Genomic DNA, 23010 nt, shown 5'->3' with positions numbered 1-23010 from the left:
GCCAACCCGTGGCTTGCGAGCCGCATGCGGCTCTTTGCCCGTCAATGTGCAGCTCTTCCATCCATAAAAAAAATAAATAAATAAAAAATATTATAATTTTTTTTTTAACTTTTTTTTTTTTTTATGTCACTCATTCCACAAGGACGTAGAATAAACATTTAATTTCTTTTTTAAATGGTCCATTTGCATGTTCTTGGTATCTGAATCTAGGGAATTTCTCCACCATTTTTCATCATATTGCAACACCGTTTTTTGCAAGACGTTCACAGAAAGGTAGAGAAACTAACTGCGTTCTGTTTTATGGCAATAACGTTCAGGTTTGTGGGAGATAATCCCAAAAAATAAGAGAAATAAAAAAGTTAATCCAGAAGTCAGATGATTGACAGGGGCTGGTGTGAGCTGGGTAGGGTCGTTTTTCAAAATTTGAAAGCCCTGCGTCTCTTATTTCAAAAGACTACACTCACTTTTGGATGTGCCACTTCCTCCTGTCAATATGCGCCGGTTTCCGACTCAATGCCCTGAGATTTCTATAATCTTATATTTCACTAATAACAGTTAAAATAATTGGTAAACAAACGTAATGCTGAAAATATACACTTTTACTGTATATCTCGGGCTTAAGAGGTTAACCCTGTGAGGCCCAAATTAAAAAGACATTAGCAACTTCAGAGGCCAGAGGGTGGGACATAATAAACACATTTACTATCAAATAGCATTGTGAGGCTGAACAACAGGACCAATTGACTATACATGTGCTTAAATGGGAACTATCTTATAAATGGCCTTTTCAGCGTTTAGCATTGTTTCCTAGCTATGTGGACTTATATTAATATGATCTATGTCTCTAATTCTCATATTGGCGCATTCTTCCAATTCTCCTCTCACAATATTCACCCTCACTGAACTGAGTCATCTGAAAATTTGCATATCTGTGATGTCAGAGATTTCTCAGCTGCATAATAATGTGGCAGTTGATGTGGCAGTTGGCACCAGGCCACACAGTGGTTGGAGCCCAGCCTGAGTCAAAACGGCTTAAGATCTTGAGATAGAAAAATGCGGTTTTTGAGTACTTGATTAGAAATACAAACCGTACGTTAAATCTAGAGGAAGGAAGGACGTGGTACTTACCTCACCATTTGAAAAAAACCTAGGTGTTCCATAGACTCACAGGAATTGTGTAAAAGTGCCCAAATAGTGAAAGAAAGTCAAATAGTTCCCCTTTAACATTTTTTAAATAAACATTATTTTTTTAAATGGCTAAAAGTGATTTTGTAATTTTGCAACCGTGGGTCTCACAGGGTACTTTTAACCCTGTGAGGCCCAAATAAAAAAGACATTAGCAACTTCAGAGGCGGCCATCGGCGTATTTAGACCACTATCAGTAGGGCACGTGCCCTACTGATGATCATCTGTGCCCCACTGATTAAAAAAAATATATATATATTTTGTTCTTTTTTTTACAAATGTTTTTTATTTCCCCTTTTTTAACATGATCAAATGATCATTTAACATGATCAAATAATTATTATAATATTTTTTACTTCACTTTGAAATATTATAGTGAAATATTTTGCAATGTTGTCACATTTATCTTGTTGAAATCCTCCAACAGGCTCTTTTTTGTAAGTTGACTGGTTTGCACACCAATAATACAGTGCAATAATAGAATAGTAGAATAGATAGTAAAATTATGCAATAGAATGGCCAGAGTAAAATAGTGCTACAGTACAATCAACAGCGGGGTGTATTAGAAGGCTATGGTGAAGAGGTACGTTTTTAGCTTATTTCTGAAAATATTAAGAGATCTAGCTTCCCTAATGTCCATAGGTAGTGTGTTCCATAACTTTGGTGCATAGTTAGCAAAGGCTGCATCCCCGATTTTCTTTAGACTGTGGCTTGGAACCTTCAATAGTAGATGATCGCAATGTTTATACTTTGTATATAAGGAGGAGGACCTTGAAATCAATTCTAAATGTTACCGGAAGCCAGTGTAGGTTATTTACTTGTAACTTTGGGTTTGATCCAAGGAGTAAGTTGCCCCATATTGCTCTGTAACATTTCTCTTTTTGTTATAGGACCGACTAGTAGGATTTCAGTTTTGCCCTCATTTAATTTTAGGAAGTTGTTCGTCATCCATTTGTTTATTGCTAAGAGACAGGCGGAAATGGAGTTTATAGCTGTGTGATAATTTGGTTCAGCGGAGATGTACAATTGTGTGTAATCTGCGTAACTATGGAAACATACATTGTGCTTTCTAATGATGTCTCCTCAATGTTCAATGTTCAATGCAATGTTCAATGCAAGTAAAGCACTTTAAAGTATGACTAAATGCTTTCTTGACTATATATATAGTAACTGTTCCAAAATGCATAGATTTCTATGTATTTTAGGGGTTTGGGGGGCTAGCTCTTTTTAATATAAATGTCAGATTGTTTTATTTATTTCATAGATTTCTATGCATTTCAGGAGTTTGGGGGGCTGGCTCACCCAAATAATTAAATAACATAACCCTAACCTAACCCTAAAACCGAAATAAAGTTTAAAAAAAATAGTTACAAAATCCACCCATTTTCGCCCACAAACCGGCCAAAACCGGCCAAATTTTTGGTGCCCTTCTGTGCCCTACTGAAGTGCTGGGTCGAGATACGCCCCTCACCTATAAACACATGAAGGGTGCCGTGACTGAAAAAAAAGGTTGAGAAACGCTGGTATATGGTGTGGCTCTTTGTGGTACCACAGTAATTTTTGTGGCTCTTAGTCTCTGACTGGTTGGCCACCCCTGTTCTATGGTATGTGGTATATTCTATGGTGTGTGGTATATTCTATGGGATTTGGTATGTTCTATGGTATGTTCTATGGTGTGTGGTATATTCTATGGTGTGTGGTATGTTCTATGGTATGTGCTATGTTCTATGGTATGTGGTATGTTCTATGGTATGTGATATGTTCTATGGTATGTTCTATGGTGTGTGGTATGTTCTATGGTATGTGCTATGTTCTATGGTATGTGGTATGTTCTATGGTGTGTGGTATGTTCTATGGTATGTGATATGTTCTATGGTATGTTCTATGGTGTGTGGTATGTTCTATGGTAAATTATTTATTTCAAATAGATTGAGAATGTACCCATTTTCAAAGTTGAATAAATGTTTCATTTTCATATTTTGTGATGCTTTGTGTGTTCTGCTTTATGTGTCCACCCCGTCATGTGCTGGTCCACCCTGTCATGCACTGGTCCACCCTGTCATCTTGATATTTTTTTATAATAATTCAATCATACTGTGAGATATGTTTAAATAATCTAGTGTGTTCAATAGCTAAGTGGGGGGCAATAATATGCAAATAAAAAACTGCATCCAAATATCACAGTTTTCTCCTAATTATAAAATATATATGTGCGAATTGTATGTGTGTCTTTTAAAAACAGATGGTTTACATAAAATCTTTTATTTATTTATAATTTAAAGCAAACAAATAACCCTGTTCAGGAAAGGGACATCATACCTTTCTGAAAAAGTAATTTTCATCTTAATATTGCAATGAAAACATATTTAACAGTAATGTATTATGTCCATGACAGGGTGGACATATCTCATGGTTTATTCTGCGAATATATGCCCATAATTATCTGAAAATATGTGTGGGAGCTCAGCTTATATATATATTTCTACAACTTGAGTATCTACTATTTATGATAAGACATAAAGGGAATGGGAAATTAAGATAAACATTTCTGAGTATTGTGAGGGTTGAAAGGCACTCTATGGTGATATTGACCCGGGTAGAGAAAGAGGGGTAGAGAGAGAGATGGGTAGAGGGAGAGAGAAAGAGAGGAGGAGAAAGAGAGGTAGACTGCAGCTGCAGGATTAGAGGGGCAGCCATGTCCATCTCACCACAGACACTGACTCACATTATACTGCAGGATGGCTTCATCACAATGTTTTTGGTTGGTGTAATTGACAAAGGCACATCGTCTGGCATACAGAATCTTAACACTGTGGAGCTCGCCCACGCTGCAAGAAAAGAACAAAGAGAGAGAGCATCAGAGTGAGAAAACGGGTGGATGACATCATCAAAGAAGCACCGAAGAGAAGCATCACAAACATGGTTATCCTGTAGGGTCGAGTGTATTGGTGATATTTTTGCACAAATCTTACAAATATTCCAGAGAACTTTCAACAGCATAACATGCAAAGTCAAAGATTTGTCTTTTTCTTATAGACAAAACATACAAAAGACTTATACAGACATACCAAAAACAGACATGGAAAATAAAATAAAAAAAACATACAAAAAAAACAGTACTAGGTATATATATATTATCATGCATATATAACCAACACGTATATACGTTACATGAAGTCTAATTCTACCTGCGATGAGAGTATATGCTACATTTCTATCGGGATGCCATCTTTCTCCATAGTGCATGTGAGAGAGTGTGTCTCAGATATATGCAAGTGTGTGTGAGAATGTGCGTGAATGTGCGTCTCAGATGCGAGTATGTGTCTCACGTATGTATGTATGTATGTATGTATGTATGTATGTATGTATGTATTAGGGCTGTCTTAAATACTTAAGCTTTGTTCGATGGCACAAGCTTCGAACATAAAAAAAAAATCGAAGTATAAAAAAAATAAAAAATAATGTGCTTCCAAAATCTTGCGCCTCCATTCCAATGAAATGAAAGTAAGCGGCGCCTTGACTCCACCTCTCTACAACAAGCACGTGGAGATTATCTGTGTTGAAAACAACAAGGACATGTGCAGCAGACATGTCGACGAAGAAGTCATCAGACGTGTGGTTACACTTTAAAATATGCAAAGACAATGCCCAAAAAGCCGAGTGCCAGATATGCCAGAAGAAAATGGCATATCACAACTCTACAACAACTTTGTCAAATCACCTAAATAACGTAAGTATCGTTGTACACGACGGCGACGCCACACAAAACATTAATAAGGCTATGCCTATGCTGCTATGACTAATGTGTTACCAAGTTGGCTAATTTAATTGTAATCATCTGCTTTTGTAGGTGCATTGTCTGATATAATTATAAATTATAAATGATAAATTAAATATAATATAATTGTTTGCTTGATAGACGAAGGTTGCAACATAATTATGTAATGTCATGTCGTTGGCTGTGAGAGCTGCCCCACTGCACCCAGGCAGCGCAGCCGAGTGAAACCTTGTTGCCTGCGTCACAGTCACGAAAGGGGCTACTTAATTAATTAATCCAATCCACTTTATTTATAGAGCACATTTAAAAACAACAAAGTTTACCAAAGTGCTGTACAAGTCCCACAACATAAGATACAAAAGAAAATTATATATATATATATATATATATATATATATATATATATATATATATATATATATATATATTATAATTAATAATATATATATATATTTTTTTTGAAGCTTCGAATTAAAATCGAAGCTCGGCCCCGAAGCTTCGATTGCCAAAAAAAGCTTCAAAGGTCAGCCCTAGTATGTATGCATGCATGTCTCATATCGCTGCTGTCGGGACAAAACCTCATAACTCCAAAAACCCAACTTTTCAGCAGATGAGAAAAACGAACACAGATTTGAGGGTGAATAGAGTTAGGAGGTTTAGACAAATGATCGGTTTAATGCTTTCCCATTGTTTAAACTTTGTAAAACCCACACACACATATGGAGGATGATCTACAGAGTTGATTCATATAAAAAAAAGAATATTAAAAAAAATGGAGTTATGAGGTTTTGTCCCGACAGCAGCGATATGTGTATGTGAGTGTATGTGTGTGCACGTCTCAGATATGTGAATGTAAAGTATACTGTACATGTATGTCTCTGACGTGTATGCGAGTGCGTGTCTCAGATGTGTATATAAATGTGTGTCCCAGCTATGTATGCGTGTGTGTCTCATATGCATGCGAGTTCGTATAAATTCTCATTATATATTCAAAAAAGTAACTTGGTTGTGATTTTGGGAGCACTAACACTATTTCCTACGTACTGATGATGTGGTCCTCAGCACAAGCCCTGCTGTTCTTCAGTCTAGCTCCAGATAGTTAACCACAAGCCCTGCTGTTCTTCAGTCTAGCTCCAGATAGTTAACCACAAGACCTGCTGTTCTTCAGTCTAGCTCCAGATAGTTAACCACAAGCCCTGCTGTTCTTCAGTCTAGCTCCAGATAGTTAACCACAAGCCCTGCTGTTCTTCAGTCTAGCTCCAGATAGTTAACCACAAGCCCTGCTGTTCTTCAGTCTAGCTCCAGATAGTTAACCACAAGCCCTGCTGTTCTTCAGTCTAGCTCCAGATAGTTAACCACAAGACCTGCTGTTCTTCAGTCTAGCTCCAGATAGTTAACCACAAGCCCTGCTGTTCCTCAGTCTAGCTCCAGATAGTTAACCACAAGACCTGCTGTTCTTCAGTCTAGCTCCAGATAGTTAAACACAAGCCCTGCTGTTCCTCAGTCTAGCTCCAGATAGTTAACCACAAGCCCTGCTGTTCCTCAGCCTAGCTCCATAGTTAACCACAAGCCCTGCTGTTCTTCAGTCTAGCTCCAGATAGTTAACCACAAGCCCTGCTGTTCCTCAGTCTAGCTCCAGATAGTTAACCACAAGCCCTGCTTCAGTCTAGCTCCAGATAGTTAACCACAAGCCCTGCTGTTCCTCAGTCTAGCTCCAGATAGTTAACCACAAGCCCTGCTTCAGTCTAGCTCCAGATAGTTAACCACAAGCCCTGCTGTTCTTCAGTCTAGCTCCAGATAGTTAACCACAAGCCCTGCTGTTCCTCAGTCTAGCTCCAGATAGTTAACCACAATATGAATTGTGATATTAGGAATAACATAATTGTGATATTAGGAATAACATATGAATTGTGATATTAGGAATAACAAATTAATTGTGATATTAGGAATAACATACATTTAGCTGACGCTTTTATTAAAAGTGTTTACTTACAATATATGAATTGTGATATTAGGAATAACATGAATTGTGATATTGGGAATAACATATGAATTGTGATATTAGGAATAACATATGAATTGTGATATTAGGAATAACATATGAATTGTGATATTGAGCGCAGTTCTCCTTTAAGAGACTGCGTGAACTCTTTACCTGCTGAAGAGGTCTGTTAACATGGCCTCTGTTATGGCCGCAACCAAGTTTCCAACCCAGACAGGAAACAGCAAACTGTGAAAGAAAACATATTTACCACTTTGATTTGATAATTTTTTATTTGTGTATTATTATTACAAATAAATTTAAACAAATTTCTGCTTCATTTCAAGTAGCCACAAAATGTCATTAACACGTTGGGTGCCGTTAACGTAGAACTACGTTTTTGTGCCGGCTACGTCACAGAAACGTAGATCTACGTTTTTCTCACGGTATTTCTTTTAATCGCTATTGCCATTCATAATTCAGCGGGGCACCTTGTGCATACTGTTCTGAGTGTGTCTGAGCTGGCAGACGGTGGTGGGCGTGCTGCGCTCCAGGGCACATTTCATGTATTCACAAGGAAGGATAATGATAATCTAGCATTGATTTCAGGAAGATCCGATAATCAGGCGAAAAATTACAACGTGTTTATTGAATTACATAAAAACGCTGTTTTCGCGTCTTTTCCCTGGAATTACTCAGAAGCAACCAAACTATATTCATATTCAAAAACGGAAATGTACGGATGAAAAAATTATCTGTTTTTTGCACGTTGACCAGAAGCAACTCACTGAGACTCGACGGCGTTATTAGACCCATAGATATACTATAAAATATGGGTTTAGCTCTACAAACTACAACTACGTTTACATGGGGTTAATGGATGGGAAGGGGTCAATTCCCGGAAGGGGCGTGGCACTCAATGTGTTAAGAAGCCCTTCTGCCTCCATGATCTGGTGCCTTTCAGAGTGAAAAGGTTCGGGCCTCGATGGCAGGAGGGAGTTGATTTGAATATGAACCATAAATAAGGTCAAATAGAAAGACAGAAAAACAATGTTAGCTATCGCCCTACGGGAACTGCAGAGGATCTGCCTAAAGACAGTTTTATATGATAAGGGATTACGTTCAATTCTATGATCATATTTTTATTGGATGGAGTTTTTATTTACTTTCCAGGGGCAAAGAAAAAATACTATTTGTATGAAACAGAAAATACGAGAGGACCATTTTATTCTCTATAACATGGTTGATTTTAGACTTTTGAAGATCTTTTTAAAACCATGTTCCATACAAGCTCTCGCCAAGCGCACCAAGGAAACCGCAAAAACGAAAAAAAGAAAAAAAAACTAACTAAAAAAGAATTTCATTTCCCCACAGCTGGGCTGCCCCCCCAAAAAACATAATACCGTAATTCCTCCAATAGTAACCCCGGCTTGTATTTGTTTCAACTGTAGCGGATACCAGGCTTGTATTAGGAGGAGGCATGTATAAGAGAGAGGCCTATATTTCTAATTTTCAAACAGATCATAATGAATAAATCAACATTTTGTGTCAGTTTGAACCCAGTAAAATGTACTGGGTTCATTTATTGAAACCAAGTACTGTATGAAATACGGTAGTAAACAGTGCAATTACAGGTGGTCAAAAAAAGTTAAATAAAGTAAAATAGTGCAATCACAATACTGGTATAATAATAATAATAATAACTTCGTTTTATACAATTCTGAGGTAGGCTTACTCTCTTGGTAAACATTAACACCATACCATTATATGGTATTTACTGCACAGCCAGGCCAGCATATAACAACAATAACAAAATATACTGCCTATGGTAAATCCGTTGAGGGAAATACCGTAATTCCTCTAATATACATGAAACCCGGCTTGTATTAGGAGGCCGGCTTATAATTGCACAGCGCACCCGGTCATTAACACTTTGGTTGCCTAAGGTTAAATTCATGATATACCATAGATTGCCAGCGCTATTTGTCTATGGAGAAAGTCCCCTTCTTTGCAGGGCTATAACTTTTTAAATTCTATTGCTACATTGCCATTATTAGGGCCCATTCAAAGTCCTATATGTATTGTTCATTGTGTAGCAACGTTAAACTTTTTCATTCACATATTCATAGTAAAGTATGGTCTAATGTATAAGTATGTTTTCATCTCTTTCTGCAGCTTTCTCCAGAACGTGATCTATAGCCCCAAATACATTATATTGATGATGCAATACAGTTTTATGGCAATCAGCGCGATATAAAAAATTACAACTTCTAGAAGTTACTACACGTCATCTGATGTTGACCGGATGGGCTAGGGGCCGTTTATAATTCCGTGGGCAGCGGTATACCAATCATCTAATGTGGGTCAAATGTTGATAATAGCAGTTAGTATCGAAGACGGTAACGTTACACGCTGAAACTCACCCCAGTCTCCGCGCGCCGTTGGGCGATCATCGTAGAGTTGAAATCTTATCATTATGGGATGTAAATTTACCCGGTCCATCTCCAGCTTGTATAATGGTATATACGTCCAAATCATGTTGTTTATCGAGTTATTGGCAATCGATCACTGTGTAGCGTGACGAGCCAGAGTCGCGGGACCTATAGCGAGCACCCGGAAGTACTACGGACGTAGCACAACCTCTATGCCACTTCCTGTTAAAGCGATTGCGCCGATCGGCCACCAGATGGCACTCCTGAACCGCCAGAGAGCTCAGTGTGTCCTGCTGGTGGATCTCAGGCCAGCGGAGGGGACATATGAATCCGATCGCAGATTTTTGAAATATTGATATAAGGACGCTGTACAGCGTCCCCCGGCAACTTGAGCATGGCCAGCAATGACGTCAAAACACGTTTCATGGCAGTCAAAGTGTTAATAGAGACCCGGTTTTTAATAGAATACCGGTTACTATTAGAGGAATTACGGTAAATGTAAGTAAATCATAACATTATTAAATTATGAATTTAATGCTTTTTAAGACTTTTTACTACCCCTGGGCGGCTACGTGGCGTAGTGGGCAAGGCGCTCGCCACGAATGACGGAGACGCTGGGCTTGCCTGTTCGAGCCCAGCGCTCCACATTGCTTTCAGTTTAGCTGGCCGTCCATACTAATACACATTGGCCGTATTAGAGGGTGGGAAACTGATGGGTGGGGATCGGGCGTTGTGGACAGCGACTCCTACAGGTCGGTTGGTGCGCCTGCGCAGTAGAATCAGGAAGTGTCGGGAGCAGCGTGAGCCTCCCACGCGTTACTCCTCGCCACTGAGAGATCGAGCTGCGCAGGTGAAAAGATGCGACTGCTGTTACCTCAAGTACCGGAGGGGACTTGTGCTATGTATGACTTAGTCCACATTGCAGCTGGCTTGTGCGAGGCAAGAAACAGCGTTCGTGACAGGGGAGGGTTGAATTGAACGATACGAAATTGGGATGGGAGAAAATATAGAAAATGGGAGAATAAGTGGATAAAAAAAAAAAAAAAAAAACTTTACTACCCCCAGATACCCTGAAGTAGAAATTTGGGGAACAACCATTTCTAAACACAATAGTTCAATGTTCTCTTATCAAATATACAATTTGTAATGCATTCACATGTGATGCACCAATCTGAAATAGGTTGAAATTGAGATATTGAGCCTTCGCTGCTGCCCCTCGGCTCTAGAACAGCCCCCCCCCCCCCCCCACATAATTAATTGAAATTCTTTATTTGGAATTACCCATTGAGATGAACCATCTCGTTTTCAAGGGAGTCCACAGCTTACAAAATACATAAATTATTATGTATTAAACATAACAAAACAAAAACAAACAAACAAACACCAAACATAAAACAAGAGGAACATAAGACAAACAACAAAACACAGAGCACATATTCAAGTGATTGCTTCAAAGATCTGTTATACTATTATTGGTGGAAACATGAACAAGTAATCTCAAGGTGAGAGGACAGCGCAGTTTTAAACAGTTGTGAGGATGTTATAGCATTTCCATTCCGAGACAACAAACCCAGTAGGCTACTTTGTTGGCGGTGTGAAAATATGCAGAGAAACATTAATATCCTTGGAACAGTTTGTGTTAAATTGTAACTAAATCTCTCCGTCGCATAACGGCCTGGCTGGCAGTGCGCATAGATTAAGTCCAGTGCGCGCTCCACAAGTCAGACTGTCGCACATAACTGAGTCTCTCTCTTTAACTTCATTAGCTGAAATATTCTGAAATCATTAAGTCTGCTATAGGCCATTCTCCCGTTCTGTGTGTGTGTGTGTGTGTGTGTGTCCGTCCCATCTCTGGTCTACAGGTCAGATTTGTTTTATATGTTATAACTAGTGCTGTCAATCGATTAAAATATTTAACTAGATTAATCGCATGATTGTCCATAGTTAACTTGTGATTAATCGCAAATTAATTGATTTTTTTTCTACCTTAAACGGATCTTTTTCAAGTTCCAAGTTTTAATACTCTTATCAACATGCGAGTCAACAAATGCTTGCTTTATGCAGCCATTTAACACAAAAGGATGACCCTCATGCATTGCAAATTTGCATCAAATTCAAAACAGAGTGATGCACAAAATAACTTAAGAAAATAATAATTTAAAACAATGAATAAAGTGTGCATGAAATAATAGGGGAAAGAAAACGTTAGGAACTTGTTACATTCACCCACACAAGGGCTGAGTAATCACACACACCCCCTCTCTCTCACACACACACTGTCCCAGCTCTCTTGCCCCTTCCCTCATCTCTCTCACCCCCCTCTCTCTATATATATATCTCACACACACACTTCAGAAACAAACATAGTATCAATGAGAGCATCAATACACCTACGTGAAGTCTAGTTAAAAAAAAATATATATATATATGTTTTTTAATTTTTTTTTGTTAATCGTGAGTTTAAAAAAATAGTGGCGTTAATAGAATCGGGCGATAACGCGTTAATACCGCGTTAACTTTGACATCCTTAGTTATAACATGAGCAAGCTCTATTTTGTACTTTATTTAAATTACTATCTTGACTATTTTCCTTTATCCTCTTATAAGATCTCACAAGTTTCAAGTTTGCTTTTATTTGTCATAAGTCACATCAATTCGTGTTTGGCAGCAGTCACATACCATCAGTGCTTCACGCAATGTTCAAAAAGTTCACGCCAGGGTTCGAAATTAACGGGGGCTTGGGGCATAATGCCCTTGAAAATGGACAAAATGCCCTCGAAAATCAGTTAAGGGGGGCACAAAATGGCCCCGACAGTTTACTAATTATATATATATATTTATCCGGTAATGGAGCGTCTGTGTATCGTACGGTTCAGATGACGCGCAAATAAAAAAAAATCATTTGGCGGAGGTGAGCACTGGCTGCTGCAGCAGCAGCACTGCAGCTGAGCCAGGTGCTAGTCAGTTTGTGTACAAATGGCAAGCACAATCTAAATCAATCTTCATTACGACTTTAAAAACATAGCCATTAACATTACATAGGCATACACAAATCTTGCCATAGCGTTAGCAGTTTGTACAATACAACGCACGTTTTTAACTATGGTAGCACTAGCCCCAGCTAATACAGTCAATGAAATGTTATCGTAGCTACAAGCTAGCAGAGGAGGGAATGAGAGTCTGAGAGGCGGGGTGTTTAAAGACAATGATAGGCGTTTATTCAACATCCAAGAAGGCTAACATACAACTGTGTTTTACTAACTCCAACCGGGACTATTGCCGCTTAACCCGCTTTCGTGCTGCTTGTTGATGTTTGATCTCCTCCTAAAGTTACCGGAGCTGAAGGTGCCACACGCTAAAATGTCCGTGGGGACCCGGCGCCAACCCATAGATAGTTCCAACTCAACGAATTACGTAATCCACCACAGTTGCACTCAATATTTAAATAATGTTAGTCTAAATAAATGTAGATACATAATAATTTCAAGCAGAAAACGAATCTTTCCATTAAGAACTGACAATCAGGGAATTTAAACATGGTTGACATTGTTTTTTTGTGTTTATATTATAGAAAGGAAAGTCTAGTGCTGGCTGAGCATATTGTTTGTTTGCACTAAGTTAATACTTTGACAAATGTAGCCTATATTTTTCAGTCAGTTCGGTCTTTGTGTGCCAAACATTATTTAAGGCTGTAAACACTGTAAACCTTTTTATCTATATATATATATATAAATAAAAAGGTTATATATATATATATATATATATATATATATATATATATATATATATATATATGAGAAGCATGTTTAGATTTAGTGTTATTTTTTAATAAAAATTTACGTATATCGAACCGAACCGAAAACCGTGACCCCCAAAACCGTGATACGAACCGAACCGTCATTTTTGTGAACCGTCCCACACCTACCGCTTATCATAAAAATTCAGTGCCCCCGAAATAATTAAAAAAAGCCCCCGAAAATCAATTAAGGGGGGCAAAAAAAGCCCTTGAAAAAAAAAATGTATTTCTAACCCTGGTTCACGCAATGAATTTCAGAGTGAAAAATCTAAAAACCAGTGGCGAGGCAACAGAGTTACAGAGGGACCGTGTTGCAACAGAGTTACAGAGGGACCGTGTTGCAACAGAGTTACAGAGGGACCGTGTTGCAACAGAGTTACAGAGGGACCGTGTTGCAACAGAGTTACAACACTCCTGCAAATTCTGCAGCAAACGCCTGTCGATTGCAGACTGAAAGTAAATTTGATGCTATTCTGGAACCATTTGTAGCAGATGCACAAGTCTGGCCTCTTTTGAAAGGAAACTGACTTTTCCTGCACAACAGGAAGAATCGCTCTGAGTGCTATTGTCATAGAGTTACAGAGGTTTGAAGAACACACTGAAATAAAAATTCTCATTTTCATCTGAATTATTTAGCAAACAGATGCCTGCAGATCTATGTACTTTATAGTTATTAGCTGAAACCACTGCGGGCGGGCCGTCGGAACGTTAAGAGGTTAAAAGACGGCAACTGTCACTGTGGGAACAAGCAGGGCTTTGTATGGTCTGAAGAGTCTAAGTGCTACTTTTTTTATCCATACTTTGTGCACAGAGCAAGTCCTAAAAATGTTTGCTGTTTAAAAATTTTCTGGTTCCAATAGAAAATAAATTGTATCCAAATGTACTGGAGAGCGTTGTGTTGATCTGCCATTCAACAGGGTTCCCGCAGACATTTCAAAATGAAATTCTATGAATTTCTAGTACTTTTCCAAGCACTATTTTTCATTTTAAACAGGCATTTAAAAGGATATAATTCACTTTTAAATGCTGTTTTTATTGGGAAAAAAATCTGATCCAATATTTATGGCTTAAACCCAATTTCCAACAATTAGTTACACTTTAGATAAAAAAATTATATTTCTTGATTCAGAACTATTTTAATCATGGATGAACAACTTTCAATGCGAATAGTGGATTTGAATTTCAAGGACTTTTTAAGCACCTTGTTAAAAAATGGGCTGTTTAAGGAATTCCAGGCCTCGACTTTTTTTCCCTCAAAAATCAAGCACTTTAAACACTTCAAGGACCTTGTGCGAACCCTGCATTCAAGTGATGTTGGATGAAATAACGCCGCTAGCAATGGCTTGTAAAAACGTTATTTCTAACAATTAAATTATTGAAATGGTCATTCGTCATTTCAAATTGACCAATCTGGAATCAGGAATAAGACAAAGAGTTCTTTCATGAAGTCTCCATACTCACGGTTCTGGATCAGTACCGTCGGCGTGCATAGCAGGTTCATGATGGGTCTTTGGATGAGACTGGACAAGGGACCCGCTCTGAGCCGGGCCTTTGGGTCTGTTCTGAAGTGGGGTTTGCGGTGCATTGTGGGTCTCGGGAGGAGGATAGTGCTTTGGGGCGGCTGTGGGAACTGGAGCCATATTCTCAGGACGTCTATAGACATTTCCTAAACAAACACAAGTATTCACACTGTTGTCACTGGCGACGTGGGGAAAACACAAGTATTCACACTGTTGTCACTGGCTACGTGGGGAAAACACAAGTATTCAGACAAAGGCTCGCGCTGCGTTTTTTTTTCTCACCGCAAGCGCTCCACCCCCAGTACTACCGGCGCACTGCCAGCGTTTTTGTGAGATAGGTGGACGCATGTCCTTAGACAGCATCTCTAGTGTTTAATTCAACAGTACACCTAGTGCTCAACTTAGACCAGGGTTTCCGTTAGAATTTTTTTTGCAGGTCTGAGTGTCCGGTAGATTTCAATCTACCGGACAAATGGGATAAATTCCGGTCAGAGTTTATTGAGCTTAAAAACAATTGATAGGCCTATATAAAGAATGACATCATCAAGGCATTTATAATATTTTAACTTAAAACTAGGCTACTTTTGCGTATAGTCATTAATATATTCCAAATAAAATAAGTCCCTCGAGACTTCGTGCTGCTGCCGACTTGAGGTGTCGGTGGGCAGTCTGCCCGACATTAAACAGCAGTCTGTTATAATCACATTTTTATGAGCTAACGAATTCCGTTATATTGGACATTTGTATTAATTATATCAAGCGAAGAACTGAGAAATTTGGCAGAGAGAGACGGCAACATTATCGTGGGTTTGCGTGATGACTCCACCTCCCAACGACTTGGTGCTGGTCATAATGTCCTGTGAAAATAATTCCCTCTAAGCACAATTTGATTATTTGAATTGTATTAAAATAGACTAAAATTAAATAGCCTATGCGATGAACGAAACAATCATTACATTTGTTTCATTGCTTCACCAAGCAGCCGGTCTAATAATGACACCGCTGTGTCAGCGCGAGCTGGCTGTTGTTAGATTTACGTGAAGCATGGAGCTGCAGACCGACAGAGCAGCGGTGTTTTTAGGTCCGGTCCGGTCTGGGCTCAGCAGCGCCGCCCACCCAACAGCTGAATTGCCAATGGCTGGATTGGAGTACTGCATTCTGTGGGGCTGCAGATGGATGCTTCTCACAAATCTAGGAGCAGCCAGCTCGCGCTGACACAGCGGTGTCATTATTAGACCGGCTGCTTGGTGAAGCAACATGAAACAAATGTAATGATTGTTTCGTTCATCGCATAGGCTATTTAATTTTAGTCTATTTTAATACAATTCAAATAATCTAATTGTGCTTAGAGGGAATTATTTTCACCGGACATTATGACCGTATGTCGGACTTCAACAGATTTTGCCGGTCAAATACCGGTAATTACCGGCTAACGGAAACGCTGACTTAGACAGCATCTCTAGTGTTTAATTCAACAGTACACCTAGTGCTCAACTTGAACAGCATCTCTAGTGTTTAACTTGGACAGCATCTCTAGTGTTTAACTTGGACAGCAGCTCTAGGTCTTTATCCCATAACACTCAATTCAAGTGTTCCTTTATTGATCCCCTTGGGGGAATGCAGGTGTCACAGCAGCATGGGGGAGGGGGGGTACAGGCAGGAAAGATAAAAATAGAAATAGTAAGAGAGTAACTCACCTGGTTTACCATTTAACTTTGACAGCACATCTAGTGCTTTATCCATCGTCCCATGAATTATTAAGGCATTCGAGCTCTGCTCCCGAGAGAAGCCACGAGCCTGGAGGAAATAAAGACCACAGGTTCCCAGGTTAAGCATCACTAGAGAAGCAGAAACGATTCCATTCAACATTGGAATGATTTGACCAGGTTATTGACAAGAGGCAGACAACAGTCTTTTGATGAAGGATAGAGTTTAGACTAGGGATGCTCGATATTGGCTTTTTTACCGATACCGATATTGTCCAACTCTTAATTTCCGATACCGATATCAACCGATATCAACCGATATATGCAGGGTCCCCCCCCCAAAAACGGAATAATTTCAGGTAATTAACATTACCGGTACATATCTCTTGTTGTGGAAAATTAACACAACACTATGCATACTTTTGACAATAAATAAAATCAGAATTTGTTCTTACTTGCTTGCCTGGGTAAATAAAGGTTATAGAAATGTTATAAAAAAAATAAAAATAAAAAATTCCTATATCACATTTTAATGCCAATATCGGCCGATAATATCGGTAGGCCGATAATATCGGACATCCCTAGTTTAGACAGAATGACATGTGGCAACATAGAGAAACCCATAGGTTACAGCAATGGTTCCCAATCCTCTCCTCGAAGCACCCCAGCCGTTCCATGTATTTGTTAAATTCCACCACCAGCACACCTGATTAAAAAAGGGCTTGTTAAGTTGAATCAGGTGAAGGAAATCTGTGTTTTTCAATGTATGTAGTAGGGCTGCAACGATTAGTCGACATAATCGGCGATGTCGATTATAAAAAATCGTCGACGAGAAATTGTTGCGTCGATTAGTCATAAAAAAAAAAGAAAAAAAAAATGTATTTAATTTTTTTATTTTTTATTTTTTGTGCACTACCTATCTTTGTGAGAGTGGCTTCTCAGGGTTCCAGACAACATAACATGATGATCCCATAGCAAATTTTGGACATTGAAAACATTGTTCCCCTGCAGGAGATGATGATCAGACTAGACGCACAATACATTACACACGCACTCCTCTCACTCACACACAGCGATCAGAGTAAGACACACACATACACACTCCTTTCACTCACACACAGCGATCAGAGTAAGACACACACATTCACACTCCTCTCTCTCACACACAGCGATCAGAGTAAGACACACATTCACACTCCTCTCACTCACACACAGCGATCAGAGTAAGACACACACACATACACAAATTACACAGTACACACCTCTCACTCACACAGCGATCAGAGTAAGACACACACACAAATTACACAGTACACACACTCCTCTCACTCACACAGCGATCAGAGTAAGACACACACACATACACGGACTCCTCTCACACACTGCAAACAAAAGACCTAGAAGTCTGTCTGATCTGACTCATCCCCCTCTCCCCTTACAGCTGTTCCACGTCACCCTCCTGGTCCTGGACCAAGTTACAGCCCCATCAGCCGCGGTGCTGGGGGCAGATGCTGCTAGTTATTTCTTTTTTATTATTATTTTTTTTGTTATTTAAAGCCCAACCTCCAGGTTAAACCCTACTGATCAATTATGGGTAGTTTACATCATTGGTATATAATTTCATTATTTATTTATTTCCATTTGACACCGGAAATGCCACTCTGAAAGAGTTAAAAAGGTCCATGCACGAATAACATGCACGCGCGAATCAAAAAAGCTTATCAAACGCCGACGTCACAACAGGACAACAGGTGCATATTAATGAGCTGAATCTAAAAGCTTATCAGACGCTAGCACCTAGCACAGCCGTGACGTCACTTCAGGAAACGTATGCCTTATGTCCGTCCGGGTCATAGTACTAGATCAATGGTGGCTCACTCAGTGCATCACAGTTAGCCTATATCTCCGCCGTCCCTGCTACACGCAGTCGGGACCACTACACTCACTGACGTTAGCCTATAGCCCGCCGTCCCTGCGGGTGGTTCTCTCCTCTTTGTGTGCCCCCGTCCCCGCGGAGGAGCTTGTGGACTCGACAACAGCGGCGGCCGCAGGGCGCCGGAGCCCGCAGCGCTAGTTAGCTCATAGCTATCGTGTAACACTAGCCTTTACGGGCTCGAGCACCCTACGGCTGCCGCCGCCGTCGCGTCCATGGGCCCCCCGGCAGGGCACCCGTGGGGACGGGGTGTACAGAGAGGAGAGAACCATTTTGGGTCGGCCGTTCATGCCGGCCAGCGAGCCGGATGTCGGGATATGTTGTTAGCACAATAGCTACCAAGCTAAGCTATGTTCTCTACTAACGTTATAAACACAATATGTGTACAACGACACAATGATTTACATTATTACAAATATGGTAACGTGGTTGTGGCTTTTACAAATAGTGGTTAGCTTTAGAGATGGATGGATGGCTATAATCACGGAGCAATAGTGAGGTGAAACAGATACATTTTCATTCGACTAGTAGTAGCAAGCATATATCTAGCTGTGACTCTCAGCGCCCCCTGGTGAGCCCCCTGTTGTCCTGCACCTGTTGTGACGATCATTTCGATTACACACGCACGTTATGAACCATTGATTAAAATATGCACGTGCGTGGTGATTGTGTTGGGCAGACAAAATGTTTGATAAAAACGCTAAAACTGGGTCAATTTCAATACTTTTTTTTCCCCTTCTTCATGAAAGCCACTGTTGGCCTAGTCCACATTGTTTATTGAACAAAAATACAACGTGGAGGTTGACCTTTAAAGTACACTTCCACTTTAATTTGTATTATTTAATTTATTTATCTCGTTATGAGTGATTGCTGTATTGTTCTTCAAATACATTTTCATTTAAAGTGGCTCAACACTTTGACTGCCATGAAACGTCTTTTGACGTCATTGCGGGCCATGCTCAAGTTGCCGGCGGATGCTGTACAGCGTCCTTATATCAATATTTCAAAAATCTGCGATCTGATTCATATGTCCCCTCCGCTGGCCTGAGATCCACCAGCAGGACCCACTGAGCTCTCTGGCAGTTCAGGAGCGCCATCTGGTGGCCGATCGGCGCAATCGCCAAACAGGATGTGCCATAGAGGTTGTGCTAGACGTCCGTAGTACTTCCGGGCGCTCGCTATAGGTCATGGGACTCTGGCTCGTCACGCTACACAGTGATCGATTGGCAATAACTCGATAAACAACATGATTTGGACGTATATACCATTATACAAGCTGGAGATGGACCGGGTAAAAATATATCCCATAATGATAAGATTTCTACTCTACGATGATCGCCCAACGGCGCGCGGAGACTGGGGTGAGTTTCAGCGTGTAACGTTACCGTCTTCGATACTAACTGCTATTATCAACATTTGACCCACATTAGATGATTGGTATAACGCTGCCCACGGAATTATAAATGCCCCCTCGCCCATCCGGTCAACATCAGATGACGTGTAGTAACTTCTAGAAGTACGTCTAGTTGGAATTTTTTATATCGCGCTGATTGCCATCAAACTGTATTTCATCATCAATATAATGCATTTGGGGCTATATATCACGTTCTGGAGAAAGCTGCAGAAAGAGATGAAAACATACGTATACATTAGACCATACTTTACTATGAATATGTGAATGAAAAAGTTTAACGTTGCTACACAATGAACAATACATATAGGACTTTGAATGGGCCCTAATAATGGCAATGTAGCAATAGAATTTAAAAAGTTATAGCCCTGCAAAGAAGGGGACTTTCTCCATAGACAAATAGAGCTGGCAATCTATGGTATATCATGAATTTAACCTTAGGCAGCCAAAGTGTTAAGATCCAAATTCAAATGTTTCATGAGTCATTATTTTAATTTGCTATGGGATCATCATGTTATGATGTTGTTGTTTGGTCCTGACAAGAGTCTCAAAGTCTGGGGTGATGGTAGACAAGCAACTCTGAGGTCATGCTCAATGTCCAATCTGTTCCTCTGCTCTGTCTTCAGCTGGACCAGAGCTGAGAAGCCACTTTCACAAAGATAGGTAGTTAAAAAAAATAAAAAAATTTGTTTGTTTACATAATTGGTTTTCGATTAGTCGACTAATCGAAAAAATAATCGACAGATTAGTCGACTACCAAATTAGTCATTAGTTGCAGCCCTAGTATGTAGTGTATATATTGGGGGGAGATGACAGCATCTAACGGTGCTAGGTCAGAGAGGTGGATGTGCAGGGTGGTGGAGGCGGTGAGAGAGAATCACTGTATGTCAGCAGCAGACTAATAGAGCCCAGGGCTTCAAGGTCACTTAGCTTGTCAAGCACACAACAACTGATAAGAACAGCCGCAGGCACAATGGTCAGAGAGAGAGTTTTGACATTAATGAAACAGACGTTTTTAATGTGTGTTTAAAGGTTAAAAGCAGTTGCCATGGCAGCGTCACATAGTAACGAGGAAAGAGGGGCGGGCCCGTCGTTGCTATGACGAAGATCATATAACAGCAGTTGTCTTCCGGGTAAGGGCAGACTAAGAAACGAATCCCACAGGAGAGAAGAACCATCAGAGACTCTCATCCCTCTCACCCTCGGGGGGGGGGGGATGACACATCATCATTAGCTTCAGCTAACGGGAGAAAGGTTCTGGCTAACGACAAGGCCTTAGCCATCATTGGACTGAACAGCAGAAGAGACGATAGAATACTAGATTCAGTTTTCTTCCAAAAGACTTTTCAAGGACAATACGAAATGGGTAACATCTGAGGCTTTTGTTTATGTAATAAACAACGTTTTCCAAGAAAGGTACTACGCGGCCTAGTGTCAAATTCTTATGCTTGCGGATTGCATTAAAGGGGGATGACAAAGATTGTACAGCCAGTATGAGACGTCAAAGAGATAAAACACAACGCAGAGTCAACGGATACAGAGGGGATAAGTGACACGAGCCAACAGATGAAGAGGTGATACTGGCTGATTGATCGGAATCTAACACAGGTGTGCTGGTGGTGGAATTTAACAAATACATGGAACGGCTGGGGTGCTTCGAGGAGAGGATTGGGAAGCACTGGGTTACAGCAATGGTCCTATAGTCTAGATCTCTGTAGAATGACATGTTGCAACATAGATATACCTATAGGTTACGGAAATGGTCATATAGCCTAGATCTCTGTAGAATGGTGATAATATGGTAATATGGTGCCTCTAGTATGGTGATAATATGGTAATATGGTACCTCTAGTATGGTGATAATATGTTTCCTCTAGTATGGTGATAATATGGTAATATGGTTCCTCTAGTATAGTTATAATATGGTGCCTCTAGTATGGTGGTGATATGGTTCCTCTAGTATGGTAATATGTTTCCTCTAGTATGGTGATAATATGGTAATATGGTTCCTCTAGTATGGTGATAATATGGTTCCTCTAGTATGGTGATAATATGGTAATATGGTGCCTCTAGTATGGTGATAATATGGTAATATGGTGCCTCTAGTATGGTGATAATATGGTAATATGGTGCCTCTAGTATGGTGATAATATGGTAATATGGTGCCTCTAGTATGGTGATAATATGGTAATATGGTGCCTCTAGTATGGTGATAATATGGTGATATGGTGCCTCTAGTATGGTGATACTATGGTGATATGGTGCCTCTAGTATAGTGATAATATGGTGCCTCTAGTATGGTGATAAAATGGTAATATGGTGCCTCTAGTATGGTGATAAAATGGTAATATGGTGCCTCTAGTATGGTGATAATATAATAATATGGTGCCTCTAGTATAGTGATAATATGGTGCCTCTAGTATGGTGATAATATGGTAATATGGTTCCTCTAGTATGGTGATAATATGGTAATATGGTGCCTCTAGTATGGTGATAATATGGTAATATGGTTCCTCTAGTATGGTGATAATATGGTAATATGGTCCCTCTAGTATGGTGGTAATATGGTTCCTCTAGTATGGTGATAATATGGTAATATGGTTCCTCTAGTATGGTGATAATATGGTAATATGGTCCCTCTAGTATGGTGGTAATATGGTTCCTCTAGTATGGTGATAATATGGTAATATGGTTCCTCTAGTATGGTGATAATATGGTAATAATGGTGATATGGTTCCTCTAGTATGGTGATAATATGGTGCCTCTAGTATGGTAATATGGTTCCTCTAGTATGGTGATAATATGGTGCCTCTAGTATGGTAATATGGTTCCTCTAGTATGGTGATAATATGGTGCCTATAGTATGGTAATATGGTTCCTCTAGTATGGTGATAATATGGTGCCTATAGTATGGTAATATGGTTCCTCTAGTATGGTGATAATATGGTGCCTCTAGTATGGTAATATGGATCCTCTAGTATGGTGATAATATGGTAATATGGTTCCTCTAGTATGGTGATAATATGGTAATATGGTTCCTCTAGTATGGTGATAATAAGGTAATATGGTTCCTCTAGTATGGTGATAATATGGTGATTGCCGGTCCCCATCCTCTCCTCTTCTAGTCCACGGCCTGTGGGAACAGCTGTGCTGCTACTCACCATTAGTTCAGTTATCTGCACCCTCATCAGCTCCTGGGCAGCATCAGTACAGGAACTGTCCACCTTCAGGACCTCCTTGAAGGCCTGGGCGGCCTCGCGGTACCTCT

At 39.9% G+C, this 23010-nt stretch overlaps 1 protein-coding gene across 4 annotated transcripts in view; it reads right to left on the bottom strand.

Moving 5' to 3' along the window:
- Positions 1-23010, bottom strand: part of LOC311226847 (uncharacterized protein) — a 90821-nt gene that overhangs the window by 18789 nt on the left and 49022 nt on the right. For all 4 annotated transcript variants that reach the window (XM_084312268.1, XM_084312270.1, XM_084312269.1 and 1 more), the window contains 5 exons: positions 22904-23008; positions 16390-16489; positions 14634-14838; positions 7119-7193; positions 3911-4013 (listed from right to left, as the gene is read on the bottom strand). In XM_084312268.1, coding sequence (XP_084168394.1) covers positions 3911-4013; positions 7119-7193; positions 14634-14838; positions 16390-16489; positions 22904-23008 — 588 coding nt within the window. The remainder of the gene's footprint in view (positions 1-3910; positions 4014-7118; positions 7194-14633; positions 14839-16389; positions 16490-22903; positions 23009-23010) is intronic.

This window comes from Notolepis coatsorum (assembly GCF_963971535.1).
Source record: "Notolepis coatsorum genome assembly, chromosome: 4".
Taxonomy (NCBI): Eukaryota; Metazoa; Chordata; class Actinopteri; order Aulopiformes; family Paralepididae; genus Notolepis; species Notolepis coatsorum.
The sequence above is the reverse complement of the archived record's forward strand: the minus strand, read 5'-3'. Positions and strand labels throughout refer to the sequence as shown.